At 46.1% G+C, this 17,690-nt stretch overlaps 2 protein-coding genes across 3 annotated transcripts in view; both read right to left on the bottom strand.

Moving 5' to 3' along the window:
• The window catches only part of LOC149362470 (uncharacterized), a 47,811-nt gene that overhangs the window by 13,789 nt on the left and 16,332 nt on the right, over positions 1 to 17,690 (bottom strand). Inside the window, exon 1 of one of the 2 annotated variants that reach the window (XM_089573069.1) lies at positions 86 to 246. The exons of the other annotated variant lie outside the window; for it this stretch is intronic. Within the exon in view, the coding sequence (XP_089429195.1) occupies positions 86 to 105 (20 nt within the window). The 5' untranslated portion in view covers positions 106 to 246. Of the gene's footprint in view, positions 1 to 85; positions 247 to 17,690 lie in introns of those variants that run through there. 2 annotated transcript variants of the gene reach the window in all.
• LOC149362472 (uncharacterized) lies at positions 5,118 to 15,038 on the bottom strand. The gene has a single exon (XM_089573067.1). It carries the CDS (start codon positions 14,459 to 14,461, stop codon positions 13,262 to 13,264), a length of 1,200 nt encoding a protein of 399 aa, XP_089429193.1. The 5' UTR covers positions 14,462 to 15,038; the 3' UTR covers positions 5,118 to 13,261.

Below are 17,690 nucleotides of genomic sequence, written 5' to 3'. Positions count from 1 at the left end.
GTGAAGAACCCTTCATTACCAGCAAGCTGCAAACTTTGCAATAGTCTGTAACGTCATAGCAGTTGACTAACGACAGTGAACATACCTGCTGCTGGCGGGGGACATAAACCCGTTCAAAATACCGGCCACCGACACCCGTGGGGCTCACTGGCCCGACTAACTGTACTACGCGGCCAGCCATTCTCGACAGCCTGCCGCCACCGGTACCCCTGCGATAGGATGCGGAAAATTATGTTCAAGCGGTACTCCACAGGCAATGTTGACAGGCTCACCCTTAGACAGCTTGCAGCCGCGCCAACTCCGGGCGCCGCCGGCAAGCAAGCACGTGCCAGGTAAGGTGCCAGTGCTCCACAGATTTGACTGCCGGGCCCTCTCTATTCAAAGTGGCCGCAATTTCGTCCCAGAGCTCCCGCCTACGAGCCACCATATACTCTGGCGAGAGCTCTGACGCTGGCCGTGCCAAGGGCGGATGCTCCTCGAGGAACTCAACGAGAATGAGCTCTTGGGCAAGGGACATGCATGGCCGCTTCGGAGGAGTCGCCATTTCAACTGATAACAGTTTATAACTCCAATCCTGGGTATCAACCAGGGAAATTAATTCTCTGTAGACAGGGAATAGCAGGGAATACGTGCGCTGCATTGAAACAACTTGCAGCAGAGTTATCAAAAGAGCAAGGGCGATCGGGACGGTTTAAACTGCGCGCCTAACTGTCTTGCTCGCCCTCGTTTACACCCATGGTCGGTCGTATTCCTTCAGTTTTGTCATCAATAGCAAGCGACCACCGACAACAAACTAACCTCAACAAGTTGTCTTCGACGATCTTCGTGCTGAGAGCTCCTTGCGAGTTAATCTCTGCGTACCCACAGCCTTCACTGCCTTCAAGCACATTTTTCTGCGCTTGAGACATCTGCACAGTACTTTGATTGTATACGACACGTAAAAAATGAAGGAACTTGCGTGGAATCAGCTGTTTTCATGCAAGCCGCCATGTTGACGCTTTACCACTACTAGCGCGCCCTCAAGGCAGCAGAAGTTACCCTATAGCAAATTTAATTGAAAAACTGAGGACGCTTCTAATTTTCCTTCAAGTTATTAGTTTTCAACACAGTTTGTTAGCAAAATAAATGATTTTTTTTATTCATGGCGTTTTCGTTTCTTTTTTAGCTGACAAGTTCACACTCCACCGCTGTTGGCACATATCCGCAGCGAGAAAAGTTACTAAAGAGGAAATTTAATTTCAAAACTAAGAACACTTCTTATTTTGATTACTCTGTTCAAGTTTTAAAAACAGTTTTGTTTGAAAATAAAACGTTAATTTTATTTGCTCTGTCTTGACAACAAAACGTTAGCATATGGCCCCTTGTCGTGCAAATAAATGCTTCCGGGGCGGAGCCCTGCTACTAGCAACCGCAACCTTGCTGCTGATTGGTTGATTCCGCGGTTCACATCTTGCAGCGTCATCATTTTGACGTCACGCTCTCAAACTTGAGAGCGATATTGGGAGCGGTGCAGAATAGGGACCCTGGCTCCGATAAAATTTCTGTGCAAGCGGAACGTCGGCCCTTGGTCGTGGAGCTGGATACAGGGGCTACTGTGTCCGTCATGTCTTTATATGAGTTTCGGCAGATGTTTCCCTCAATCAAGGTCATGCCAACGACGCTGAAGCTGCGGACATTCCAGGGAGCCATGGTCCAGCCTGTTGGAGTCGCTCACGTGAGCCGTGCAGTACGGAGAGCAGAAGGCCCAGCTGCCTCTCTACATCACGAAAGAAAAGGGACTTCCGCTGCTAGGTCGACAATGGTTGCAAGCCATCCGACTCAATTGGAGCAGTATCTTCGAGCTCAACGCTATTTCCAGGTCAGATGGTTCAACTTGTTCGAGTCAAACCGCCAGACAATGTGCTATTCTAGACAGATACCAGAGTTTGTTTAATGACGAACTGGGAACAATTTCAGAAAAAACAGCAGAGTTGTCGCTAAAAGATGGTAGCGTGCCGAAGTTTCTGAAGGCAAGAAGTGTGCCCTTTGCATTACAACCTGCGGTCGAGGCCGAGCTTAATAAGCTGGAAGGCATGGGAGTTATTTCACCAGTCGCGACGAGCAGCTATGCCCCACCGGTTGTACCAGTAGCAAAGAAGGACGGTGGCATAAGACTATGCGGTGATTACAAGACCACCCTAAATCCTTGTCTTGAAACTGACCGGTACCCACCGCCGAGAGTCGATGGGTTGTTTGCGGCGCTTGCAGCGGGCCAAGAATTTTATGAGATTGATCTCAACAGAGCCTATCAGCAGGTGGTAGTGTCGGAGTCAAGAGAGCACTTGACACTCAATACCCATAAAGGACTTTTTGCGGTAAACAGACTACCATTCAGGGTTTCATCGGCACCATCCTTTTTCCAAAGAATTATGGACACAATGTTGAAAGACCTGAAAGGTGTCAGCTGCTATTTGGATGACGTTCTCATCACTGGAAGGACGGCAGACAAGCATTTTGCAAACCTGGAAGCTGTCCTAAAGCGGGAGTGAAGCTTTTCGCTTCAAAACAAACGCAGGGCTAAAATGCACCAGGCTCGTATAGGGAACCGAAGCTCAAGTCTAAAACATCCCAAATAAAGTCATTAGAAACCGATGGTGATGCAAATGCTAAATCGAGGCAGGTCAATTTTTCCAGAGCTGGGGCAGCAGTGCAAACGTTTCTGGCTTCTGTGGACTCAGTTTCTTCACATCGGTGCGACCCCTTTTCGGGGGCCGATCAGATTTTTTTGCAGATTTATCCATACGGCATGTACTGACTAAGGGTTCCTAATACTTTGTCGCCTCTGATTCACCCTTATACACAGAGGAAGGTCCCAGGACACCCCGCCTGGTAGACAGACGAGGAGCCCATCGGCCGAGGATTGACCACTTCCTCGACCGCCACCGTTCATGGTTTCTTCCCTCCACCTCTCAACCTATCGCCACGGTACGGATGACAGCTTCGGTATGGGAGCTAAGGGTCCGTGGTGGCGCCAAGCACCAACACCTCTTTACAGGACGCGCCCCTGCGGGGCTCTAAAAAGTGACCAGCGGCAAGGTGAAGCTTCCAGCGCCGCAGTTTTGTTGGGATTATTTCTGGTGAGGAAGTTAAAGTGATTAGTATAGGGAGGTGGTCACTGCCATATGGGTTGTCAATGACATCCCATTTAAAATCATTAAAAACAGAAGGTGAGCTAAATGACAAATCTAAAAACGTCATTTTCCCCGAGGTAGGGGAGCAGTAGGTGGCTTTTCCTGTATTTAAAAGACGTACATTGTTTGCGAGGATAAAATCTTCGGTTATTTGACCCCTAGAATCACAGCGCTCACTTCCCCAAAAAGGGGAGTGAGTGTTGAAGTCCCCAACTACTAGATACGGTTCTGGAAGTTCATTGATAAGTTCTTGTAAATCGTGGACTGTTAATGCAAAATGTGGAGGAATATATACAGAACAGACAGAAATTGTTTTACGGCTGACGACACTGACCGCAACGGCTTCGTTTTGTTTTGAGTTTGATTTCTCGAGCAGAACGCCGCTTTGTACGATAATCGCGACGCCTCCGGAGTCTATTTGCCTGCTCACGATCGCGTCTAAAAGTTCTATAATGTTTCAGGATGTTTGCATGTTGAGGACCAAGATTGATCTCCTGAAGACATAAAGCTACCGGCGAGATTGACCCTAGAATATCTTTTATGTCATTGTAGTTCCACTGAAATAGAAAAGCCATATTTATGTTTGGATAGGAACGATTGAGAGTTTACTTATTTTCAGGGGCCGTTATGGTGGCCCTGCCTTTTTTCCACTTTTTTGTTCCGCCGCTGTAAAGCAGGCGGAACAGCTGCGTAGTGCTGCGTCGCATTCCTCAGACTGGTAGTCCTTTGAAGCGCATTTCGCGCAGGTTTTGCGGCCGCGGCAGCTCTGTGAGCCATGGCCAAACCTCTGACAGTTGAAACAGCGGCGGGGATTGGGTATGTAGTGCCTTACGTTGACTTTCAAGTATCCGACATCGATTGTTTCGGGCAAGCTGCTGGTGTTAAATGTGAGGACCATGTGTTTGGTGTCTATTTCCTTGTTATCCTTGCGGATTTTGATCCTGTGGACATCAATTACATTTTGTTCGGATAGTCCTTGAAGAATTTCAGTTTCTGTTAGGTGGATAAAGTCAGCCTCTGAGATCACGACTTTGACTGTGTTGAGGGATCGGTGGGGAGTTACGGAGACAGAGATGTTTCCTACGGAATCGATGTTTGAGGGTTTCGAGCACTGGATGCTCTCGCGTAGTTCAAGGAGTAGGTCGCCGCTGGCCATTTTTGATACCTTGTAGCCAGGAAGCATTTGGTGACAAGAAATGGGGATATGATTCGTGCTTGTTTTTCTTCACAGTTGATGTGTATTACGTGAAACTTTGTGAATGACGGTTTCTTTTTCGCGAAAAAGTCGGTGGTGCCAGCCACTCACCATGGAGTCTAACAAGGGGACGCGACAGGAACTTGAAAGCAAGTCCTGCCTACGCCAGCTGTACACCTTAACTATAACCGAATATGACGCAACTCTGGTTAGTTGGCCACACTAGGTTAACCCTCGCCGCCAGGAAAAAAGGAAAAAACCAAGAAGGGAGGAGGATGCAGGAAAGTTGTAAGAAAGGAGATAGGACAGTGAAAGATAGAAAGGAGAACAGGAAAAGGCGACTGCCGATTTCCCCCGGTCGGGTCAGGCCGGAGGTGCCGTCTACAGGAAGCTGGGGCCAAAGTGGTGTGTTGCCTCCGCCGCCTTAAGGGTCCAAACGCTTGGCATCGGCTCAACCACCAGGATCCCCTTTTCCCCGGGCATAGCGATGCCACGCACGGCTAAGCGCGGATGCTCGAGTCCGTGGTGACGCATTGCTCACCATCATCCCCCTGTATCTACAGTGTGTCCCCGCAGGGGGGCGTCTGCAGCATGCAGACGTTGGTGGGTGGCGACACCACGGGGTTAACCCGAGCATCCGCAGGGACATGCTCGGGTTAGCCCCGTGGTGTCGCCACCCACCAACGTCTGCATGCTGCAGACGCCCCCCTGCAGGGACACACTGTAGATACGAAGTTTGGACAAATCAATAATTAAGCATCTGGAGAATGGAAATTTTTTGTGCAATTTGGCATCTTCTGCAAAAAGACTGGCCAATTTTAACATTTTTCCTTCCTTTCGATAATAATTTGTGCCTGTACAAGTTAATGCAATCCTTAAGTTTTTGCACTTTGTGCAAGCATTATTTTTTACATTTACTTCGTGTTATTTGTTTTAAGGGAGTATATGGTATGTTTCGCAAGACCCACCAGAATCCAAGACATCCAAGATGAGTGTGAAAGACATGAAGGACGCTGTCAAATATGATGACATTCTCAATGGCTAAAAAGGGCCACCTGCCCTAATGATCTTGTGAGGTAAGCTTTCGTTTTGTTTTTCAGTTGCATTATTCTATGAAGTCTTATCTCTGCATTTCTTGACGGTCTCAGAATTAGTTGTAATTATTACTGCTCATATGTGCAGCATGTTGCAAAACTTAAGCCTATGATCACTGGCTATGGCTAGCCACTCATGAACAGTTACCTGTGTAACTAAGATTTGCAGGTAATGAGTAATACTAAATTATTTAACACGCCTGAGGAAAGTACTGAGTATGATTTTGGATTATCTGTGTATGGCTGATAAAAGATGTGGGTTAGGGCTTGTTTTCCGCTTTACCAATGAGAGGTACAAAATGATTGCCTTGTTTGGAGCAAGTGAGGTTATTGGTGAGATTACAAGTGTGATTAAAAAAGTTATTTTCAGTCTCAATTCATGTGTGTGAACTTGCAGGAAGCACAACATACAGCAACACTAAGAGATGCAAAGTAAATGCTTAATTCTTCCATTTCTCCCCAGGGTCCTCCCAAGGCACGTACATGTTTGAACTCTTATCAACAACCAACCTCACTGACCGTTATAAATATAGGCGTTGTTTTACTGACAGACATGTTGTGGATATATTTTTGTAATGCGGGATATAACTATTGACACAGGCATTTTATTGTTATTGAAATTAAATGCCATTCTTGCTGTGTGAGATGCAGTACAAGGCTGGCACATAATTGTGGCAATATTACTGAGTCGGTATGCTGTGAATGCTTGCTGTTCAATGATAGAATGAAGTTAATACATGTTTCTGCATTCTTTTGAGCTCAAGTACGAAGTATGTGCACACAGTGTAATGTCACAACTACCACAACCTTAAATGTAATGCCACTTCTGGAGCTCCACGTGTTGGCTGACTCCTCTTTTCGGAGGCGAGTTAAAAAAAGGGTGGGAGCCGGGACGTTTAATTCAATTCAATAGGGAAATCGGCCACACAGGACAAGTATTCGAAGTTTATAAGAATTCTAGGAGAGTGTAGATAGAGTTCCTGTGGTAAAGAGATGATTTCAGATTCCTCTTTAGTGCAGTTTTAAGGAAATCAGCGACATAGTATTGGTCATTCTGACATAATACGTAGTTCTCATAAAATAAAGATCTTGAACTGTTGGCATTGACTTCAAGCTCTGTAGAAGCTCCACACTGCTAAGATTTATCTTTCATGGTATTTTAGCACCCTTTAATCATGGCCAGCATTTGAGGCTAGTGACTACTGCGCTTAATGCCCGGCAGTGGCATGTGGATACACCACAATTGTTACGGTGGAGTGAGGTGAAGGTTGTGCAGCTGCACATCTTTTTGTGTGATTTAATATAAAACATGTATGTTTTTTTCTTAGGCCTTGACCTTGTCAATGGGATTGATTAGTGTGGAGTATATGCATAGTGTTCTGCAAGGCGCTGTGAAACAGCTGGCTGACACAATCATGTCTACTTTGAACTCTGCACAGTGCTTCTACATTGGTAATATGTACTGCTTTTAAATATTGCATGCTCTGCATGGAATAGGTAGCAATGCAATTAAGTTAGTGCAGTCACTTCTTTCCAAAAACTGTCAGGTCCAACTTAACGAATCTCAAGGAAACAAAACTAAAAGGAGTTGTAGATAGCTTGGTTATAGTTGGTTTTTGCACATGGCATTATTGAATATATGTTTATAACGACTTGTACTGAAGAGGACTGGGACTTTTTGTGACATTTCTCAGTACGCTGTCTTGATTTCCTATTGTAGGGTGGAATCTTGCTAATTCGGGCTTTTCTTTGCTTATTTCAGTGGGAGAAAGCTCGCAGAAATTACAATGCACAAGCATAATTGGAGCTGATTCAGTCTGGTAGCACAGCTGGCCTGCTACGGCTAGTGAAGCACAACAGTGCAGTGACTTGCCTCTGGCCAAACAGCAAGCGTGTGTGTGCCAGTAACTGTGGCAACTAGTCATACTTGCCATTATCTATGCTCATCTGCTATCAGCACATGCTGCTTACCACCAATGTGCTGGTGGTGCTGCACAAATGCACAGCTTGTCATTATCTGCCATGCTCATCTGCTATCAGCACATGCTGCTTATCACCAGCTATTGCAGCTGTGCATGTGTTATACATGCTGCTTTTTCACCTTTATTGAAAGTCATATTAGCATTGGTTGCTCTGCTTTCTTTGCACAATACTTGCTGCAGCACTGCTCTGGTATGTTTTTACAACCATGCGAGAACGGCTGACAAGATGAATCGATGTGTTACTGGCCCTGGCAGGTGCCTTGCTGTCGCTCTTATTGATGAGAGGGCCTGTACGCACGAAATTGCCAGACCTGTTCAGACATATCTGGTTGCTGCACAAATGCACAGCTTGTCATTATCTGCCATGCTCATCTGCTATCAGCACATGCTGCTTATCACCAGCTATTGCAGCTGTGCATGTGTTATACATGCTGCTTTTTCACCTTTATTGAAAGTCATATTAGCATTGGTTGCTCTGCTTTCTTTGCACAATACTTGCTGCAGCACTGCTCTGGTATGTTTTTACAACCATGCGAGAACGGCTGACAAGATGAATCGATGTGTTACTGGCCCTGGCAGGTGCCTTGCTGTCGCTCTTATTGATGAGAGGGCCTGTACGCACGAAATTGCCAGACCTGTTCAGACATATCTGCAGTGTGGTTATTCACACAGTGTAGTCGATCACCTCCCGTTACTCATCAGGCTTGCTTTGTCAGTCTTCTCTTCAGGTTCCAATTATCCAGATTCAACTGTAGAGCTTTTCACAAAGTAAATTATGTTGTATCTACTGTGTTCACCTGTTTATAGTGAAGAATGGAGGATTTTCTTTAGTGGCATTTATAGGGGTAGAAATTTTTACTGCCGCTCAATTCGGTTCCTACATGTGCCTCTGGAAGGGACATGGCTAAGGTTCTAAGCTAAGTTAGCCAGGAGGCAGGAACACTATGTTGATGTCACTATACATGGGTATGAAGCGCTACTGATTAATTAGCATATATGCATACTGAACCATGGACACAGAATGGCAACTTCCAAGCTCTTAACATGAAGAGCAGTAGCTAAGGTGCATCTTGTTTTTGTGCAAAAGACTACCTTAACACCTTTCTGCTTTCATTGCATAGATGAGCAAAAGGCATGGGAATGAATAGATGTGTTCATTTACTTATGCAGTAATTACTGCTTTTAAGTGTGAAGCATAGAAAACCAGGCAGAATACCTGCGAATAGAACGAAATGTTGTGGTATTTTCATCTCTTAGGTGCCCCATCAGCAGTATCAAGAATAGACTCTAGACTGCTGGCTATAAAACCTCCACACTGCATCACGAGATTGTCATGAGCAATCTCAGAGCGGGCTCATTGGAAGGCATCGGAGTGGAGGCATTGGATTTTATTTTATGCCCTGCCTTGTCTGGATGCCATTCTTCAGGCTGAATACTGGAGGCACCTTGCCAAACTCATGTGCTGGTACCTGAATGTCTGTCCCGACAGCTGGGGTGCTTCTCCCGGTTCTAGGCACCGGCGGTACCACTTCCGCTGCGGAGTGCTCATCGTAGAAGTGTGCAAAACAATAAAAAGGGGCACCAGTAGAGGGATACCACCTGAGTAAACGAGGCGTGAATCAACACGAATGGGCTGAGGAGAGAGGACAGACAGGAGAGAAGTGTGTGTTTTGTTTTGTTTTATGGCGCATAAGCGACTAAGGCTATCATGCGCCAAGCTCAGGGTATAAAATTGTTTTATATAGGATGTTGTACAAAAGTCTAAATGAACGGCGGTGTAAATGGCCTAAAAAGTTAATTCCTGCAACCTAGTAAAAATATGAGAGAATTGTAGAAGTGACTGATGGTAAAAGCTTTAAATAGGGTCGGTAACCTCAGCAGCCATCCTTGGCTGGACAAGGATCTCGAGGTTCCCACCCGATGGAATAGGGACCTCAGCCATCTTCTCAGGAATGAGACAGTGGCTGAGGTGTTTCAAAAACAAGTAAGGCAAGATGAGGTATGTCAATAAATTGTAAAGCACGGGGTTAAATGCATGTTTCTAGAATTTATGTGTTAGAGTTGTTGTAACCTATAGTTTGTTTAGAATATTTGCTTCTTGTAAAAAGTTAAATGTGCAAGACAAGTCGACAAGTGCATTCTCTCCCAAAACCAGTGATGGATGAAAAGGGATTTGTTCATTGTAAAACCGTGTGAAATGTTTCTTCCTCAGTGTTTCGAGCTTTCGACATGAGTATAGCAAATGGTTCACGGTGAGGTCGTCTCCGCATGCATCACATATAGGTTTGTCTTGTTTTGTTAGTATGAAGTTGTGTGTGAGGTGTGTGTGTCCTATGCGAAGACGGCATAAAATGACTTCCTTAATGCGTTCCTGGTGAGTACATGTTTTCCATTCGCCCAACACAGGCTTAACCAAGTGGAGTTTATTATTTATTGTATTATTCCATGTTGCCTGCCATTTATCCCTTAGTTTAAAATGTACTAATTTCATGTAATCCTTAAACGGTAAATCTACTTTCTCGATTTGTTTGTTCCGGGCTTGAGCTGCGCATACGTCTGCTCTTTCATTTCCTTTTATACCGACGTGGCTAGGGACCCAACAGAATTTGACGTTTAGTCCGTGGGCAGTGGCTGTTATTATGTTATATATGATGTCGCCGAGTAGTGGCGTGACTGCATTTCTGATGTGAAGCGCTGTGAGTACACTGAGCGAATCTGTGAAAATAACGCTGTTGCTTATGTTCTCATTTACTATTTTCTCTACCGCAACCCAGATGGCATAACATTCAGCAGTGAAGATGGATGCATACTGCGGAAGTCTTATTATTTTTTCCCATCTTCCTTGTACTACGGCACTTCCAACACAATCGGCTGTTTTTGAACCGTCAGTATAAAAAGTTTCAAAGCCACTGTACCTTTCCTCGAGTGCGAGGAATTCTTGGATGATGTGTTGTGAGGGAGTTTGTGTTTTTCGGAACTGTGTAAGCGTGAGATCGCAGTCGGTGTGAAAATTATTCCATGGGGCAAGTGGCTCCCGTCTATCAGCCATGTTAGGTAATGTGTCAGCTATGCCAAGATTCTGGCATATCTCTTCGAACCTTAAAATCAGAGGCCTGGTAGCTTGTGGTTTGTTCCTGAATATTATTCTAGAAGGGCACTTTGTTACGATGGAATAACAGATGTGTTTTGGCAAGGATCTCACTTTGAAAACATATGTACATGTAAGGGCGTTTCTTCTGACTTCTAGTGGGGGTTCATTTGTCTCGACGTAGAGACTGGTTATGGGCGATGTTCTGTAAGCGCCGCATGAAAGGCGAAGGCCTGAGTTATGCGTAGGGTCTAGTTTCTTCAGATAAGATGGCCGTGCTGATCCGTACACTACGCATCCGTAGTCTAAGATGGAACGTGTCAAGGAGCGATAGATGTGTAGGAGGCATGCTCTATCAGACCCCCAGTGTTTTCGAGACAGTACTTTCATTATGTTAAGTGATTTAGTGGCTTTCTTTTTTAGGTTATTTATGTGGGGTAGGAATGTAAGTTTTCTGTCAAATGTTACGCCCAAAAATTTATGCTCCTTTTTAATAGGCAGCACTGTTTCATTTAAGTGAAGTGTGGGGTCGGTCTGTAAGCCTCTCTTCAGTGAAAAAAGAACGGCGACTGTTTTTTGAGGGGAAAACTTGAAACCATTTTTTTCAGCCCAAATTGCCAGTTTGTTTAACGTCAGCTGTATTTGTCGTTCACATGTTGAGAGGTTCGTGGAGGTGTACGCTATTTGGAGATCATCAACGTATGTAGAATACATAATAGACTTTGGCATTATTTTCGCAAGAGAATTCATTTTCACAATAAAGAGAGTTGTACTCAGAATACACCCCTGGGGCACTCCATTTTCTTGACTAAAATTTTTCGAGAGTGTTGAGCCAAGGCGGACTTGGAATGAACGGTCAGAGAGGAAATCCTTTATGCAGTTTAGCATCCTGCCGCAGATGCCTAGATCTGCAAGGTCACGAAGAATACCGAACCTCCATGTGGTGTCGTAAGCTTTTTCCATGTCGAAAAAAACTGCCAGGCAGTGTTGTCCGTGAATAAACGCCTCTCGTACTGTATTTTCAAGGCGGACTAGATGATCGGCCGTTGAGCACGCTTTCCTAAAACCGCATTGATGTATATCAAGCAGTGTACGGGATTCAAGGACGAACATTAACCGGATATTAAGAACACTTTCAAAAGTTTTGGCAAGACAACTTGTGAGCGCTATGGGTCTATAACTACCGGGGGAACTTGGTGGCTTTCCGAGTTTAAGGAAAGGTACAATTACTGCTTTCTTCCATTCCTCAGGTAGCTTCCCGGAGACCCATATTTTATTAAAAAACTTTAAAAGTGCTTCTACGGCAGGTTCTGAAAGATGGGCTAACATCTCATAATGGACTTTATCAGGCCCGGGTGCTGTTTGCTTTCCGGTGCAGAGTACTCTATTGATTTCTTCAAACGTTATTAAACTGTTGTATGTCTCATTCAACCTGCTATTCGTGGGAAGTCTTTGTTTTTCAGCAGTGTTTTTGTATTTTAGAAATGAGTCGGTATAGTGGAGGGAACTAGAAACTTGAGAGAAGTGCTCTCCCAAAATGTCTGCCTGTTCTTTGATGTTTGTTTGTCTGTCGGGGTCTGTCACAAAAGGGATTGTGAAAGCGGAGAAGCACCCATTTAATCTACGCACTTGTTCCCACATTTTTTTCGACGTAATTGAGCTCTTTATTGATGACACAAACTTTTGCCATGATTCTTTTTCAGCTATGCGGCGTATATACCGGGCATTAGCTTTCGCTTTTTTAAAATTTATAAAGTTTTCCTGCGTTGGGTATCGTCGGAAAATCCCCCAGGCTTTATTTTGTTTCTTTTTTGCTTCTCTACATGTTTGTGTGTACCAGGGTTTATGGCCTGGTCGTACCGTTCCCGAAGTCTGAGGAATGGCTAACTGTGCAGCAGCAATAATACATGAGGTAAATATTTCGTTGAGTTCATCTATACTAGAATACTCTGTGGATATTTTATCGAGGCTGGCCTCAGCTCGGAAAAGTTCCCAGTCGGCTAAATGAAGCTTCCAGCGGCGTGGTTTTGTCAGGGTTACTGATGGTGGTGATGACATGTTAATGATAACTGGTAGGTGGTCGCTTCCATACGGATTGTCTAAAACATCCCAGTTAAAATCATTAAAAATAGAAGGCGAACTAAAAGACAGGTCTAAACAGCTCATTTTTCTAGTGCTGGGACTGCAATACGTTTGTTTCCCTGTATTTAGTAAGCAGACATTGTTGCATAGAATAAAATCTTCTAAAATACGGCCTCTAGTATCTGTTTGTTCACTGCCCCAATAAGAGGAATGCGCATTAAAATCACCGACTACCAGATACGGCTCTGGTAGCTGTTGTAAAAGTGTTTCTAAGTCATGCAGTGTTACTGATAGATGCGGCTGTAGATATACCGAGCATATGGTGATGGTTTTAAAATGGAGGACGGTGACTCCAACAGCTTCATACTTGGTTTTTATCTTGATTTCACGGGTTGCAACTCCACTCTGCACAATAATAGCAACACCTCCTGAGAGCCTATCAGCTTGCTCTCGGTCGCACCGAAAGACTTGATACTTCTTTAGGATATTCTGGTGTTTGGGACCTAAGTTTGTCTCCTGTAGGCATAAAGCCATAGGGGAAAATGTGTTTAGAAGTTCTTTTATATCAGAATAGTTATTTAATGCTCCACGACAGTTCCAATGTATAAGGAACGCCATGTTGGATGATTTTTGGGAGTGTCGTAAGGAAGTTATAGTAGAGGATTTGGGGGTGCCATTACTGGGCTCTTGTCTTTTCTTTTTCGCTCAAGCGAGCTGCGCCGCCGCTGAAGCGGGGGCGAGTTTGGCGTTGTGTCCATCGCCTCGCTAGAGGCTCTGGAGGTCCGCGGAGAACCCACGGGTGTGCGGTTTGTAGGCCTCTCCCGACTGGGGGAAGCCTTGCGGGCTGCCAACCCGGAGGCCGGCGGGCCCTTCTTCGAAAGTGGCAGAGCAGCTTTCACTGCATCTGCCCGGGGCGCGGATGGCCCTGCCCCAGGCTCACTGCATGTGGCCTGGACAGGTGCCGAAGCCTGGTGTGATGCTCCGCCCCGTCGCACCACATCGGCGAAATTTGTTCTTGCTGTGAAGAGGAATGTGCCTTGTGTTTGACTGAATCGTTGACGTGCTTCTTTGAAAGTTATGTTTTCTTTTGTTTTGATGGTTATTATTTCCTTTTCTTTTTTCCAGGTCGGACACGACCTCGAGTACGCGGGGTGATCCCCTTCACAGTTAGGGCACTGCGGTGCTGCATTGCAATTTTCAGACTCATGATCGTGTGATGAACATTTAGCACAAGTTTGGCGGCCACGACAACTCTGGGATCCATGGCCAAATCTCTGGCACTTGAAACACCGGCGAGGATTTGGGATGTGTGGTCTGACTGCTATTTTCATATAACCTACCTCTATAGTTTCGGGGAGTTGGCTGGACGCAAAAGAGAGAACTAAGTGCTTTGTTGGAATTTCTTTGTCATCTTTTCGGATTTTTATGCGCTGGACATTTGTGACATTCTGGTCTTTGAGACCTTCCAGCATTTCTTCTTCAGTCAGGGTGAGAAAGTCTTGTTCTGAGATGACACCTTTGACAGTGTTGAGGGATCTGTGGGCACTGACGGAAACAGGTATTTCTCCAAAGGTTGCTATGTTTGAGAGCTTGGAAAACTGTGTTTTGTCTTTGATTTGCAGTAGTAGGTCCCCACTGGCTAGCTTCGACACCTTGTAGCCAAGGCCCAGTGATTCTGTCAGAGACTTGGAAACTATGAAAGGAGAGATGATTCTTGCTTGCTTTTCTGTTACCTCACTATGTACAACATGGTATCTGGGGAAGACTTCTTTTTTTTGCAGGAACTGCGCAGTGACATCGGTCCGCCCTCGTTTCTGAGGGCGATCATTTGTTTGAGGAAAGGAATCCATAAAAGAAAATTGTTATTCAGCTGTGGTGGCAGCCACCCACCATCGAGCCCAACACGGGGACGGGACAGGAACTTGCACGCAAGTCCTGCCCACGCCAGCTGTACACCTCAACTATAACCTAATATGACTCAACTCAGGGTAGTTGGTCACACACGGTTAACCCTCGCCGCCAGGAAAAATAGGAAAAAACGAAGAAAACAGGAGGAGACAGGAGAGTTGTAAGAAAGAGATAGGAAAGTGAAAGATAGAGGGGAGGAAAGGAAAAGGCGACTGCCGATTTCCCCCGGTCGGGTCAGGCCGGAGGTGCCGTCTACAGGAAGCTGGGGCCAAAGTGGTGTGTTGCCTCCGCCGAGGGGCCTTAAAGGTCCAAACGCTCGGCATCGGCTCAACCACCAGGATCCCCTTTTCCCCGGACACGGCGATGCCACGCACGGCTAAGCGCGGATGCTCGGGTCCGTGGTGACACATGCTCACCATCATCCCCCTGCGGGGATGTCCCTGCGGATGCTCGGGTTAACCCCGTGGTGTCGCCACTCACCAACGTCTGCATGCTGCAGACGCCTCCCTGCGGGGAAGGAGAGAAGTGCCAAAGTGGGCGATGACGACCAAGGAAAGCGCTTCCGGAAGTCACGCACTTTCACAAGCACTACTGGGAGTATTTGCCTGACGGTGCAGCCAGTGGTAATGCGGGGCGCAGCGGCGTCGTCTGCTACATCACACACTTTTAGTTGCGCGTAGCAGCATTCGATTCAGCTGTGATTTACTGCACCGCCGGCAGTGGTTCATTTTGCACTGCACCAAAGCCCTCGATTCACAGCGCCTTCTGCACCACCGTCCGCGATTGATTTGGGTGCAGCCGTGGTCCCGCTTTGGTGCAAGGAACCATGGCACCGGCCACCAAGGAGGTGCAAAAAGTTGTGCACGTGCAGACGGCTTTCAGTAGACGACCCACAAACAGCGCCAACATGCTCGTAAACATTGAAAGTCAATTGAGGGAGGTATTCGGTGTTGTCGACGGGTCCGATGTCATTTTGCGAGAAAATGGCGGTGAAATCTACGCAACAGCAGGTAACGTTCTGTGATTTTGTTTTGCAGCAAGTAGTAGTAGTATAAAACGTTATTCTGCAAAATGGGACGGGTGTTGCAGCTACAGTGTTGTGACAGGCCGTCCGTGTGCGAGTTCACACATTTTTTTCTTCTTTCAGATGGAGCGAGAATGAGTGCAGGCGATTGGCAAGCTACAGGCAAGGCGAATCCGAGCGTGTTTTGCCGGCGCCGTTACCTTTGCCCACTGCGCTAAGCATGGAGGCAGATATGCTGCTGGTTCGCCGGTGCCAAGTCATTCTGATGCATTTACGGGGTGCCGGGGCTGCCGTCCTTTTATAGTACTTCGGAGTTTGACTGCGGTGGGTCGAAACAGTGAGTTGCGGCAAAAGACAGCATGGACTGTTGGATGGACTGAAGTCTCGTTAGGCACAAAAGTTACCGCACACAAAAATGCACGTGAGAACTAAACACCTCTACGGCGAGCAGATGCACGCGCTCGATTGAAAATTGTCGCACCTATGACGAGTGGCGCTGCTGACGCACAGCACCTGCACCACGGAACTGGTTCTGTATCGTGCTAGCACCAGCAGCACTTTTTCAGGACTGGTGTTGTGAACCAGCTCTGAATCGAATACAGCTTTAAGTAACAAGAAATTATAAAACTGGCCAATTAAAAAAACCTTGCAGCAAAGTTCACGACCTCTTAAAAGGTTTCGTGCTTCGGCGAACCAACAATGGCAAGAAAATAGCAAGATTCGAGAGGAAGGCACTGCTTGCATAGACACCAGGTCGACAGCTGCGCGCAAGCCGGCGATAGCGCTATCTGCCCAAGTAGCGCAGGATTTTCTTCTCCAAGTGTGCGTTCGCACCAATAAAGTCGAACCTTACAAATCACTGCTCTAACACGGTTCAACCTGCTGCCATGTGCTACATGTGCTGAGCATAGTAAACAAAGGGTCGTCGGCATCGTTGGGGTGTGTGAGCAGTACTTAGCTGCAACGTACTACGTGCTGATACAATACGACGGCGAACAGTGGAAATACTTCGTCAAAGACAACAATATTCGCAACTTCGTCCCTCGAGATATTGATGATTACGAGCGAGGCAAATTATACGAAATTTTTTGGCAGGGCGACAACAAAACACGCGGCGGATTTTATGACGCCAGGATTATTCACATGACCGGTGAGTGCAGTTTTACTCAAATGCGCCTTTGACCAGTGCTCGCAAGACATGTTCGTTCTCATATTATGCTTTTCAACAGAAACCGAAGAAATGATGTCTTGCTGGGAAGAACGCAGACACAGGTCAACCAAGCGCTGCAGCCACGGTGTGCCACCCAAAAAAGAAGGCAAGCAACGAACAGCAAAGCAATGAGAAGGACTAACACAGCGCTGTGTTCGTGCTTCTTCTCTTCCTGCTTCTTTTCTGTGGCCGTGTGCTGTTGTGCTGAAAAACCATGAGCTTAAATCAAGAATACCAAGTAGCCCAAAACTAACTCTCCTGAAGTAAGCAACTAGTTGATTGCCCTGTGCCATACTTGTGGAGTTAATACACATTTTGTATTTGTATACGGCGAGAACTGAGGAATGGCATGCACTGAACTGTGATGTCACCAGTCTGTAGGGTTCAGTCACTTCTCAGCGTGTTTTCGGCATTGCGAACATCTCTGCAATATTGAGAAACCTGAAAAGTATTTTTTTTTGTTCCTAGGAATCTGGTTTGAAAGTAGGATATTAAAGTGCAAGGTCTTGGCCTTCTTTGTGAGGTTGTAGACGTTAGGGCAGCGGTATCTTTACCAGGGAAGTAGCAGAATCAGCTATGGATGTCGCCGCACAACAGTGAGCAAACCTGTCTAGAGCGGAGCGGACCGGACCGCTGCAAAGCGACGGAAACTAAATTTTGGAGGGCAGCTGGTTTTCAGAGGCAATGCTTGCAATAAATTGGAGGGGCTTAGAATTACGACACAAATTTCTAGCGTCGTGCACCTAAGAGTGCAGCTTCACCAAGATTGTCAGCACACCGCTTCGGCATTCTAGATAATCATACCCACGTGTGTACTATAGCAATAGAAAAAGATGCAAACAGTGCGGCTCCTACGCACTCCGCTGTTCGCATTTCTTGCTGCTGCGCTGTTCGTACTGCCGCTAAAATGTGAACCAAGCACATCTTGGTTCACATT

This window comes from Amblyomma mixtum, chromosome 2, assembly GCF_055824585.1.
Source record: "Amblyomma mixtum isolate Tamu chromosome 2, ASM5582458v1, whole genome shotgun sequence".
Taxonomy (NCBI): Eukaryota; Metazoa; Arthropoda; class Arachnida; order Ixodida; family Ixodidae; genus Amblyomma; species Amblyomma mixtum.
Note: the sequence above shows the minus strand (reverse complement) of the source record. Positions and strands in the feature narration are given on the sequence as shown.

Coding starts and splice junctions, on each gene's coding strand:
- LOC149362472 (XM_089573067.1), bottom strand. CDS start 14,461: ATGGATTCCTTTCCTCAAACAAATGATCGCCCTCAGAAACGAGGGCGG.